This window comes from Mirounga leonina, unplaced genomic scaffold (genome assembly GCF_011800145.1).
Source record: "Mirounga leonina isolate KUSES-001 unplaced genomic scaffold, KU_Mleo_1.0 Mir_170, whole genome shotgun sequence".
Taxonomy (NCBI): domain Eukaryota; kingdom Metazoa; phylum Chordata; class Mammalia; order Carnivora; family Phocidae; genus Mirounga; species Mirounga leonina.
This window is the reverse complement of record NW_023270433.1, coordinates 10,040,961-10,054,365: the sequence shown is the minus strand read 5'-3', so window position 1 is coordinate 10,054,365 and position 13,405 is coordinate 10,040,961. Positions and strand designations below refer to the sequence as shown.

Below are 13,405 nucleotides of genomic sequence, written 5' to 3'. Positions count from 1 at the left end.
AAAAGATAGAAAATGGGGCGCCTGGGTGGCTCAGTTGTTAAGCATCTGCCTTTGGCTCAGGTCATGATCCCAGGGTCCTGGGATCGAGCCCCGCATCAGGCTCCCTGCTCCACAGGAAGCCTGCTTCTCCCTCTCCCATTCCCCCTGCTTGTATTCCCTCTCTTGCTGTGTCTCTCTCTGTCAAATAAATAAATAAAATCTTTAAAAAAAAAAAAGATAGAAAATGTAGAAGAGAAGTCAAGAGATGTGGAAGACACAGGGAGAATGCTGTGCTAATAATATACATGTATGATGAGTTCCAGAAGGGGATGAAAGAGAAGCCAGGGTACCGCCAATATTTGAAGAGATAATGGCAGAGAATTTTCCAGCAATAATGAAAAACTCCAACATTTCAATTCAAGACATCCAACAAATCCCAACAGGTTATATAAAGAAACAAAATGTAGACATATCACAGTATAATTGTAGAACACCAAAAAAAAAAAAAAAAAAAAAAAAAGAGAGAGAGAGAGAGAATGTCTTTCAAAGTAGCAAAGAAGAAATGGAATGAATACGGCTGACTGGCAGAAGAGCTTTTAACACACTCTGGTTAGGAGGGTGAATGCCTTAATAGACTGCAGCAATCTGCAGCCATCAGTCAAATACCTTAGGATGGGGCTGTTTACATAAATATCACTGTTTTGACAAATGCATAAGTCATGTTCACTGGCAGAGATCCAGAGATCTCTTCCAAAGAGAAGAAAGCAGAACTAAAAGACGTGTTGCCCAGAATGACTGAGGGGTTGTTTTACTCCCACTAGTACTGTATTACTACAGATCAGGCCACTTCAACTTGCCCGTTCCCTAATGACAATTTGAGAGCCAAAGAGTGGGCCATACTTGTTACACAGATCTTGGCATTTCAATCCCCCCCCACGGAAATGAGGCTCGGACTAACATGCAAAACTCCTTTTTTGCTAAGTGTGGAGAGAGGTTAGGCTTTGGAGTGAGAAAGGCTGCTGGAATCAATTAGGCAAAATACTTAACCTCCATAGGCAAAATTTCCTAATCTACAAAATAATAGTGTGTACCTTCATTTCAGCATTCAACACATATTACTAAGAATATTTTAAGTGTAAAGCAATGGAGACATAAAGATACATGAATATACAAACACAAACACACATACAGACTTTAGGAAAAACAAAGCATAGTGTTGATACTCAGATCCTTACATTCCAGGCAGAAGAGTTGAGTCTGCTCTGGTGAATATGACCAGACCATGAAGAAAGACCTGAAGATACTGACATCAGAGATTACCCAGCTAAGTGGTCCAGCTAGATCGTCACACTGAGCGTCTCAGAGTGACAAGCCCTATCCACAACCTCAAACATTCCGATCATTGTGCTAGCTTCCACTCTTAAATCTGAGCAAACATTACAATACCCTGAGCAAAGTCCCTAACATGAAATATATAGACAAAACCAAAGAGAAACAAATCAACATAGAGGAAAAAGATACCATGCAGGGAGAATTTTTAAATGATCAGTGGTATTTTCAAAGGTAAGAGAAGATGCTTCAGCCAAGATAAAAAAAAAACAAGACATATAGGTGTTTGCACATATCTTTTTTTTTTTTTTAAGATTTTATTTATTTATTTGACAGAGAGAGAGACAGCTAGAGGGAACACAAGCAGGGGGAGTGGGAGAGGGAGAAGCAGGCTTCCTGCTGAGCAGGGAGCCCGATGCGGGGCTCGATCCCAGGACCCTGGAATCATGACCTGAGCCGAAGGCAGGCACTTAACGAATGAGCCACCCAGGCACCCCTGCACATATGTCTTATACACATACACATACATCTACATCTTTATGAAAGAAACATCCAGAAAACAAATGAGAAATCTCACAGGTTAGAAGACAAAGACAATGGAATTTTCTAAAGAGCAAAAGGAGCAGGAGATGGAAAATAAAGGGCAAGAAAATCAGAGGACTAGACTAGAAGGTCCAATATAGAAATGACAGAAGGTCCCAAGGTCCCAAAAGACAGAACAGAGAAAATGAGGAAAGTCAAAAAATTGGATGGAGTTTCCATGTTGAAAGGACCCATGAAGTACATGCCAAGCAGCATGAAAAAGCAAACCCAGACCAGGGCACCCTGTTTAAGAAGTTGAAATACAATAGGGCTCAAAGTGACGATCCTATATGTTTCCAGAGTTTCCAGAGACTGAAAACAGTTCACATAAAAGAATCAAAAATGAGAATGCTTTTTTACTTCTTAGGAAATACTGGAAGCTGGAAAGCAATACAACAAACCCTTTCAAATTCTGAAGGGAGATAATTTCTAATCTCTACCAAAACCATCATTCAAGCATGAGAGTAAATTAAAGAACAACTGAAGAAGTTCAAGACCTCAAATATTTTACCTCCTGTTCACCATTCTTAGGAAGTTGCTCGTGGAGATGCTGCACCAAGATGAGGGCAAATGAAATGAGAGTCCAAGAGGAAGACATGGGATTTGGGAAACAGAGAAGAGATGAAGACATCCCAGGATAATAATGAAATGAGATTCTGGGATGAGGGCTCTGTAGAGGGCACCTTCAGAGGCTCTGGGGGAGGGGGGTAATTTGGCGCCAAGAGAAAATTAAGAGACAGACACATCTGAACAACCTAAAAGAAGATGCAGGCGACTGGTGAGCAGATTGGGGCTGAATCAATGTGACATTCAGACAAAAACAAGGAACAACGTTACATAATTGTTTGCTCCAGGAAAAGCAGGAAGTTGCACAGGAAAGAAAAAGTTTACTATACGGCTTAGATGTTAAACACGTTTTCTAGTCATCATAATATAAGCACTAAATATTCAGTGAATCAAAATTATGATGGAAGTCAAGGTAAAAAGTATAACTGTGAGCTGGGGATAGGAAGAGGAAAGAGCTGAATTTCTCTTCCAGATTGGGATAGTATGACATAATGCCTAAAACTGAAGAATCAAGAAATATCAACATGAGCATGTTATTTAGACAAATGATGGCTAAACACCCAAATAATCAGCTACAAAAGATGTAACTGGTGGCCTCTGGGAGAAGGCGAATGGGGGCAGGGCAGGAGAACAGGAACTGCCATTTTTGGTAACACGTGTGGGAACTCGCTGACTGAGGGGTCCCCACCCTGACACACACTGGAATTGCAATGACACCCAACACCCACCCCAGATCAAGCGATGCAGAATCATAGGAGTTGGGGCCCAAGGATAGATGGTTTTAAGAAGGACTCAAATGTTTCTGATACACAGAAAGAGTTGAGAACTACAGCTTTAAACTATATGCATGAGTTACTCTCATAAAAATAAAAAAGTAATATTTAAATGAAGAAATATACATGAAATGTTGGTACTTATATGAAGAAACATTAGCAAACATGTTCAGGAACATATACAGCAAAGTCGGTACTCAAGAAATAATACATCAGTCACAGAGTTCTTTCTCATTAGAAATGTGCAAAATGGTAATTTAAGACTTTTCACACATGCTTTGTGGGGAAAAGTAAATATTAGACACCTTCATGTGTTAACACGGAGAACTGCATACTTGATTTAGAGGTACTGAATAGTACTAATTTTTAAAAAGACCAAAGTCTGATATTCAGACTGCCGTGCTCTGATTTGCCTGGTGAATATGAAGATAAGTATGTTCTGGACAATTTAATTTTTGAAAGGAGTGATACTGCATATGCCAACAAAAGCAAACAAATGAACCTTTCTACTAGTGCACTGTTATCCTGGGTGTCAGAATATTGAAATTTTGAATTAAATCATGATATGTTTTTAGGTAAATACACTTCCAAATATGTACAATGGTGTTTTTAAAAATCAGCATTCAACTCATTCTCTATCCAAACAGCACTTTGGAAATAGCAGGGATGTACAATGAATGATATTCTTGAGACTACAAAAGATGGTATCAAATATTATCCAATCAAATTGAGAGAAATTAATAAACTGCTAAAATACTCTAAACACATGCTAGATTATATCCAGTAATACACTTGACCTGGTACATCAACATATTCTGTCACATCATTAAGCTGAAGCAAATGATTCCTTTTCATTGACAAAGACACAGGAATGCTGCTTTTGGATTCTGTGAAGACACAAAATGCCTGGACTCTTCTGGTTTTATAGGTTTAAATAAGTTAGCCAATAAAGCTTTTCCTTCCTTCAGTAGCTTCCCACCCCCTCAAAAAGATTAAAAGCAACAACACACACATGATTTACAAAAGTATACAGCTAATTTTCCTAAAAATCAAAAGCTGTGATGTCAAACTTGACAAAATGGGTAGCAGGTTATACGCTGAAAAATTTAGAGTGGGTTGGGTGCTCTTGAAATTCAGACACTAACTCTAAAAAGTGAAACTAAACATAAAAAATAGATGGAAAACATACGCTTGGGGTCATATCTTGGCTAGTAGACATTTATTTCCGTTGTTCTCCTGAAATAAATCTACTAATATTTACTTCTCCATCTAATTATATGAACACCCACAACAGAAATAGTTTTAATTGGCAGATCTGTGTTCCTAGCATATTTTTGAACATACTGTCAACTAATGAAATATTCCAAACCTCATACAAAGATTGTTTTCATTTTCCCATAAATTACTGTGGTTTGAATTCTAATATCCATCTTTAAAGTGTTTCACTACGGGCGGTTTTTACATAGTCATTGAAAACCATTGCTTCAGTAGCAAAATATAAAACAAAGGCTTTTCACTTTAAATCCCTGTGACTTATTTCAGCATTCAGGGCCATCTTTTTTTACTTACTGTCACAAATTTAAAAAAAAATTAAGTGCATCTAAAACCATTTATGTTGATATTCAGACTGTAACTGTGTAAAATGGGATAGAAATCCCATTTAAACTCCAGCAGCTTGGTGTGTAAAAGGGAAAAAGGTTGAAAACTAGAAAATAAAATTTGCCCATATACTCCTACCTCTATAAAAGAAAGTTATTCTGGGTTATATAACAAAAATAAACCTCCCACCAGAGATCTTGGAAATCTTGAATTTTTTTCCTGCAGGAGAATTTATTATTTTCCACTGAGTGTCCATTCATGCGTTTTCTTCTGGCCTCTATTCATAGCACCAGATCCTGACTAGCATGCACAACCTCAAAAGAAAAGAAACACTAAATACAAACTGCGTAAAATTTTTTAAAATAAAGCAAAATAAAAAGGCTGGTGTTAAGCCTGCTTACCTCGGGGTGGTGACATGTCTAACATGCACAATGGCGCTCGTAGAACTCACCTTGTATGCGACACTGTTGGATGAATCCACAATAATAAACAGGGGCTTCCTCGTGAAAGGGTAGAGGTCTCCTGGATGAAGGCTAGGGAAACAACAACAGTAACGATGATTAACTGTGCAACTGTATAGGCCAAGTCTCAGAAATCTGACTCCTCAATTTGGTCTACTCACATCTCCTTTTCATCATAGCACTGAGCAAAAAAACAAAGATTAATTTGGCAAAAGACAAACCATGTCTATATTGACTGGGATAGACAAATTAGCAGTTTTAGCTGGAAAAATATTCAGAGAGAATTATTATTCAGGAATATTCAAGCTGAAGAGAAGCCTACAGATTTAAAGATGGACTAAACATACAATAGGAAAACCTCCCAAGTCAGCATGTAGGTGCTTGTTTAGGATCTAAAAGCTCCTTCTAAGAAAATGTTCTGAAAACGTGATGTGATAACCCAGATTTGTACTGCAGTGCGTCTTTTAAAATCTTTATCTAGGGGGGCGCCTGGGTGGCTAGTCGTTAAGCGTCTGCCTTCGGCTCAGGTCATGATCCCAGCATCCAGGGATCGAATCCCGCATCGGGCTGCCTGCTTAGCGGGAAGCCTGCTTCTCCCTCTCCCACTCCCCCTGCTTGTGTTCCCTCTCTCGTTGTGTCTCTCTCTGTCAAATAAATAAAATCTTAAAAAAAAAAAAATCTTTATCTAGGGGCGCCTGAGTGGCTCAGTCGTTAAGCATCTGCCTTCGGCTCAGGTCATGATCCCAGGGTCCTGGGATGGAGTCCCATATCCGGCTCCCTGCTCCGCGGGAAGCCTGCTTCTCCCTCTCCCACTCTCTGTCAAATAAATAAATAAAATCTTAAAAAAAAAATAAGATCTTTATCTATTTTAAAGATTTTTAATATGTCAAGCTACAACTTAATATCGCAGATACTAAGTAGGGGTTCCCTTTTACCATTCATTACGCTTCCTCTGTACATTTGCATCAGGATCAGCTGGTGTGCTTGTTAACATATAGATTCACTGGCCCGCAAAGACCCACTGTCCCCAAAGTCAGAAGTCTAGTAACACACATTTGAGAACCACTGCTTAACAAGGTCACAATTTTGGTGTTCATCCTCTCTTTCCCATGGTTTACTGGACAATGTATGTATAAAAATATTAACATAAATGTAAATATATATAAAATGATGTGTCAATGAGCAACATCATCAAACCTCAATATGTTTCAAATAGAAGTTTTCCAAATATAAATCATTTACAACCAAGGTCAATGACAGCACCAACGTATGACCTGGAGTACTGTTTGGTATTATACACATAATTTGAAACATCTCCCTCTCTGCCCTCTTTCTTCATTCTTTAATATGAACAGTTAACATTTTTCTGTAATGTGCTATTAGAAATGCAGTTTCAGACAAGTCCAGTCTCCTTTATAACCAGATGACTCTCTCTCAGCTAGAGAGATTCTAGAGCCAATAATGGCCCAAGCAGTGAATGTGTTGTATTTAGAAAAAGAGCAAACTTTCATGGATGAAATTTACTTGAAATCATACAACTAAGTTCATTTATACCATTTATATCAAACCAAAAGAACCTTATATTAAAAAGCTCGTATTGGGGGTGCCTGGGTGGCTCAGTCGGTTTAAGCATCTGCCTTCAGCTCAGGTCATGATCCCAGGGTCCTGGGATCGAGACCCACGTTGGGCTCTCTGCTCAGCCGGGAGTCTGCTTCTCCCTCTCCCTTTGCCCCTCCCCCGCTCGTGTTCTCTCTCTCTCTCTCTCTCAAATTAAAAAAAAAAAGCTTGTATTGATATTAACATCTTTCATATCCAGACATACTATTTATGTATGCATGTACAGTCTCCTCCAACTTGAATGTAATTCTGCTCCTGACAAATCCCCAATGATTGAATAGGGCTTGACATATAATACTCAATGAAATTTTAAAAACAAATGTCAGCCAAAAATTCTAATTTCCTGGGACAGTCAGAACCTGAAATATTGCTGGAATCCAAAAAAGTGTTATTAATAGTAGTCTGAGGGAATATTTCCAGTACTAGAAAAAACTCCCCATTTCACTTAGTATTTTCTAAGACAGAACTATAATTTTTATAATAGGGAGAGACACCAGAATACATACCAGTGCATTTCCTTGTGGGACTGATTTCGTTTGTGGATGGCATCTCCATTTATAATATCCCGGTTACTATTAGTAAGTACCCCTCCAAAATCATAAGGACCTATAAAAACAAAGGGAAGAATCCTAGACTTCAGTTGGAGAATAACATTGCTCTGACCCTCAAACACAAAGGTCTCGTATGAATCTCTCATTGATACAAATGGAAGATAATTACAAAACATTTTAACTGTTTTAAAATTTAACATTCTAGTTTAATGCAGTATTTAAATGATTTCAGCATGTTGCCTGTTTTCAACATTTAAAAAAATCATTTAATTATTCATCAGTTCTTCAAACAGAATATAATGAGAAACAAAACAAGAATCTACTGCACCCCATTTTTCTGGGTAGTAAAAGGGATGAAGATCTGGGATGTTCAAAATGGTCTTTACGTTTCAAGCAAAATTGTATCTAACAGTCAACCAAATTATCTAAGTAAGAAAGTTGCAGAATGAAGTCCTAATAATTTCTTAAATATAATTTTAAGTGAGCCACTAATTATAAAATTTAGGGAAAATTTTGAATGGGACTTGAAAATTCTCATTGGCAAAAACTTCATTTTTAAGAAAAGAAATGCCAAATTTCAGTGTGTGAAAAAAAATCTGTTAGTGGCACTATTATGTCAGCCACTAGAGTTCTGGTTTTGAAGTTATTTGTTCCTACTGGTTACATTGGTTAGTTGAACTCTTATCTAAATGGAACCGCAGGGACGCCTGTGTGGCTCGGTTGGTTAAGTGTCTGCCTTCGGCTCAGGTCATGATCCCGGGGTCCTGGGATCGAGTCCCACGTTGGGCTCCTTGCTCAGCAGGGAGCCTGCTTCTCCCTCTGCCTGCCGTTCCCCCTGCTTGTGCTCTCTCTCTGTCTCTGACAAATGAATAAAATCTTTTTTTTTTTTTAAAGATTTTATTTATTTATTTGACAGAGAGAGAGACAGCGAGAGAGGGAACACAAGCAGGGGCAGAGGGAGAGGGAGAAGCAGGCCTCCTGCTGAGCAGGGAGACTGACGCGGAGCTCGATCCCAGGACCCTGGGATCATGACCTGAGCCTAAGGCAGACGCTTAATGACTGAGCCACCCAGGCACCCGAATAAAATCTTAAAAAAAAAAAAAAATGGAACTGCAGCTGTGGGATGTTAAGAATCATCTCTCCCAGAGGGCCATTTATTTATTTATTTTTCTGTTTTGTTTATTTATTTATTTATTTGAGAGAGAGAGAGCACTAGAGGGGGGAGCGGGAGAGGGAGAAGCAGACTCCCTGCTGAGCAGGTAGCCAGATGCGGGACTCGATCCCCCAGGACTCCAGGATCATGACCTGAGCTGAAGGCAGTCGCTTAACCAACTGAGCCACCCAGGCGCCCTCCCAGAGAGCCATTTAGTTAGTACCTACTGTACTTTGAAAAAGTAAAGTAAGAGATCAGTATGTTAAACAGGGACCCAGATTCAACAGTACATGTTACAAAACATGGAAATAATTATTTATAAATAAAATTACTAACTTCATTACAAAAAAATTTAAAGCAGTTTATGATTGTGCCACTTTTAACATTGTTACATTTTATTCCTTAAGAATCACTGCATTGAAAAGACTGAGATTTATTTTGTTTTGTTTTCATTTTAACACTTTAAGAGGACCTATATGTCATGCAAGGAAGATGGCAGGGACATGCACTGTATAAAGGAATGCAAATTTCAACAAACAGATGAAGAGGAAATGTTAAGGATGTTAAGAAAAAAAATTTTTTTGTCCAAAGACTTAATTGCCTAATTTACATCCAAGTTACTCATCTATTCTGATCAATTTCATATATTCTGGACTCATATATTCTGGATAGTTTTAATTTTGATTCTGAAATAGCATCCCAATATTCTTCAGGTTGAATCCATAAAAACCAAAAGGACAGAAAACAACATCATGACAAGGACTTGAACTTTCACAGTTACAAAAGTGCACTAATTTCTACAAAGACTTTCAGCCACAATGAAGCCACTGACCAGATCCCCCTTTGCCCTAAAGGCCCAGAAAAACTCAATGATGTGAAGTAGAACATTAGGCTTGGTTATTCCATATATATTTAAATATATATGTGCCCTTGGCAAACTTGATAGTGAGGCATGCATTTAGTATACGAATTTGCTGATGATTTGTGGATTTCAAAGTATATTTCAACAAATAAAATAGACTGGGGTATCCTACAAGATTGCCAGTTCAACAAAGAGACCAGGGTCAAATTTGGAAGCCTCTCTGGAAACCTTGGGATGGTCTGTGGGCTACGGGCCATCGTCTTGTAGAAAATAAAGAGAATTCAAGCCCTGCTCACGACAGGGAGCATTCCTTTATTGTACCTTCACTATCAGAACGACCTGTGGGGAAAACGCCAGTGGCTGACAGGTAAATCAGAAGCACACTATTGGCAGGCAGCTCCTGAAATTAAAGAAAATCACATATACAAAGCAACAAACAGTTTTATTTAATGTTCCTGACATTTTCAAGTTGAGGGGACAACAAGAACCTAATTCAACGTATTTCCATCTTCTTTAAGAGATCAATCACTCTTGCAGATTCCAACTCTTAACTGTTTACACAACAAAGGGTCATTATGAATCTATAATCTATTACTATTGCCCAAAGTTTTGAATTCATTCTCTTCTTCAAAAACCTCATTTAGAGAATGTTCTCTGCAAACCTTGAAACGGAGAAGTAAGGATCCTGACTATAAGTCTAAAAGACAAACTCCTGCCCGTGGCTTTCTCTACATAAACGTTGGGAGGAATTCCCTACTTCTCATAGTTCTTTCAGACGACCACAGTGCTTCCCAGAGCTGCCTGAACATACAACATGCTTGTGCAATGTTATGCCTAATGTAGTTTATCATAAAAACCTGGAGAGAGAAGAATGATGATTCATCAATATTCTCGTTAATTAATGGTAAGGAACCGTCATAACATCATAAGCAATTTCCATTCCAAAATAGCTGTGATCAGATATTCTGAGTGCAGGTTTCAGTTTCATATTTTATCTAAATTCTTGACTCAAACAGTCAAAGAGTGACTCTCAGATTCTCTTTAGGGCACATTTTCCTCATATAGCAAAAAGTACTGGATCATATATACCTTAAAAGATGCTGCTAAGAATGTGTATAGTTGACTGAAGGTTGGTTTGTACAGCAGATACTTGTGGGGGTTTTCTCGTCTGGTAGGTTTATCAGCTGATTCCTGTATTTATACATAGAAAACAAGACACACACACGCTGTATGTGACAGATGAATTATCAATGACTATTTTTACAATCCTCTTCATCAAATAGCTTTTTTTACTCTGTGTTACTATTGCTGTGCTTATCTCTCCTGTGTCTGTCTCATCAAGAGAATTCCTCATTCACATGCATGGCATTTGTTGAATAATAGCATTCCATGAGGACCAGAGGCAGCAACAGTGTTACCAAAATTGCAAATGTAGAGAGAAGATCACCTGCATTCCAGGTTTATTCATCTGGGAAGCTAAATTCATTGGCTCCCTTTCCAGGGCTTGTAACATTCGGAACATGTCCACAGTTAGTTCACTAAACTTAACCTGCAAGGAAAACAAACCTGACGATTAATGCAGTACCCAGACCAAGAAGTCTCTGACCATAATATTACCCCTGACATTCGTGTGTACTTAATGACACTGGGTAATTTTACTCCCCAGTGTTTTATTGTAGAACATTTCCAAAGACAGAAAATTAAAAGAACTGTACAGTAATACCCAATGCTCATCATCTAGATCTTGTACCATTAACACTTTCTATATTTGCATTATCCTGTATCTCTCCATCTATTTATATTTGTCAATCCATCAACTTCCTCAGGTATTTCCAAAATCATAAAGTAGTCATCTAAACAAAAAGACCTGGGTGCCTGTGTGGCTCAGACGGTTAAACATCTGCCTTCAGCTCGGGTCATGATCCCAGGATCCTGGGATCGAGCCCCATGTCGGGCTCCCTGCTGAGCAGGGAGTCTGCTTCTCCCTCTCCCTCTCCCACTGCTTGTACACTCTCTCTGTCCCTCTGTCAAAAATAAATAAATAAATAAACAAACAAACAAACAAACAAAAAGACCTATATTAGGTCCTTCAAAGCATGCTAACTTTTGGCAAAACAGGCTGCTAGAATATGGCTATGGCCCATATTTCTTTCTTTTTTTTTTTAAGATTTTATTTATTTATTTGACAGAGACAGCGAGAGAGGGAACACAAGCAGGGGGAGTGGGAGAGGGAGAAGCAGACTCCCCACAGAGCAGGGAGCTCGATGCGGGGCTCGATCCCAGGACCCTGGGGTCATGACCTGAGCTGAAGGCAGATGCTTAACGACTGAGCCACCCAGGTGCCCTGTCTATGGCCCATATTTCATAACCTCTTAAGTACATTTTGGCTCTAATTCGATGTTTAAGACTGCATCCTTTTCCGTTTTGAATTAATACTTCCTTAGAACTTCAGGGAGGCAATGTGTTATGTAAAAAAATTTTTTTGTTAAATCATGGTAAGTGTACTCTTTAATCCCTATCACCTATTTCACCCATCCTCCCACCCATCTCTCCTCTGGTAACCATCAGTTTGTTCTCTACAGTTCAGTCTGTTTTTTTGGTTTCTCTCTTTCTCTCTCTTTTTACCCTGTGCTCATTGGCTTTGTTTCTTAAATTCTACATATAAGTGAAATCATATGGTATTTATCCCTTCTCTGACCTACTTCGCTTAGCATTATACTCTCTAGCTCTGTCCATGTTGTTGCAAATGGCAAGATTTCATTCCTTTTTATGGCTGAACAATATTCCATTGTACAGACACACACACACTCAGACCCTCTTCTTTATCCATTCATCTATCAATGCACACTTGGGCTGCTTCCACAGTTTGGCTAGAAATGATGCTACAATGAACACAGGGGTGCATGTATCCCTTTGAATACACATTTTTGTATTTTTGAGGTAAATATCCAGTAGCACAATTACTAGATCATAGGGTAGTTCTATACTTTTAACTTTTTGAGGAACCTCCACACTATTTACCATAGGGGCTGCACCAGTTTGCATTCCCACCAACAGTGCAAGAGGGTTCCTTTTTCTCTACATCCTTGCCAATACTTGTTGTTTCTTGTGTTTTTGATTTTAGCCATTCTGACTGATGTGAAAGGATATCTCATTTTGGTTTTGATGGACATTTCCCTGATGATGAGTGATGTTGAACATCTTTTCATGTGTCTGTTGGCCATCTGGATGTCTCCCTTGGAGACATGTCTGTTAAGGTCTTCTGCCCATAAGCAAGCAAGTTTTTAATTAAATCTGCAAATTAATAGCTTTAAAAGCCCAAATTGGAGAAGTACTAGAAAAAGTTAACAATAACAAAAATAAAAGGTGTGAGGGAAGGATCCAAAATTAAAACTTGTGTAAATAATGCATATAGAAAAATGTATTCCCTGGACACTTTTCTGATATCCCATAATTTCCAGTAAATTTACATTTCTGGTACGTTAAATCCTTATCATCATGGAATTATTCTGTCACAAAAAATATTTGATATTTGCTGTGATAAATATACTTAAAAATAATTCTTCCTCCCTTTTTGCCTAACTGTATAAGTAATATACGGACTTAGAAAGTTATAAAGAAGAAAATAGGGGTGCCTAGGAGGCTCAGTTGGTTATACGTCTGACTCTTGGTTTCAGCTTGGGTTGTGATTTCAGGGTTGTGGGATCGAGCCCTGTGTGGGGCTCTGCACTCAGTGGGGAGTCTCCTGGAGATTCTCTCTCTCCTCTTCCCCTCTTCCTGCTTGCTCACACATACTCTCTCTCAAAATAAATAAATAAATCTTTTAAAAAATTTAAATAAAGTAAAGCTTTAAAAAAGAAGAAGAAAAGAAATCACCTATCAGCCTGCTACCCAGAGATAAACCTTTCATGATATTGGTAAATTTATTCTTA

General features: G+C 38.5%; 1 protein-coding gene across 1 annotated transcript in view; it reads right to left on the bottom strand.

Moving 5' to 3' along the window:
* SCAI (suppressor of cancer cell invasion) overlaps window positions 1-13,405 on the bottom strand; it is a 135,497-nt gene that overhangs the window by 26,573 nt on the left and 95,519 nt on the right. Inside the window, exons 10-14 of the mRNA XM_035015821.1 lie at window positions 10,921-11,022; window positions 10,563-10,664; window positions 9,795-9,873; window positions 7,414-7,513; window positions 5,281-5,362 (exon numbers count right to left, since the gene is read on the bottom strand). Coding sequence (XP_034871712.1) covers window positions 5,281-5,362; window positions 7,414-7,513; window positions 9,795-9,873; window positions 10,563-10,664; window positions 10,921-11,022 — 465 coding nt within the window. The remainder of the gene's footprint in view (window positions 1-5,280; window positions 5,363-7,413; window positions 7,514-9,794; window positions 9,874-10,562; window positions 10,665-10,920; window positions 11,023-13,405) is intronic.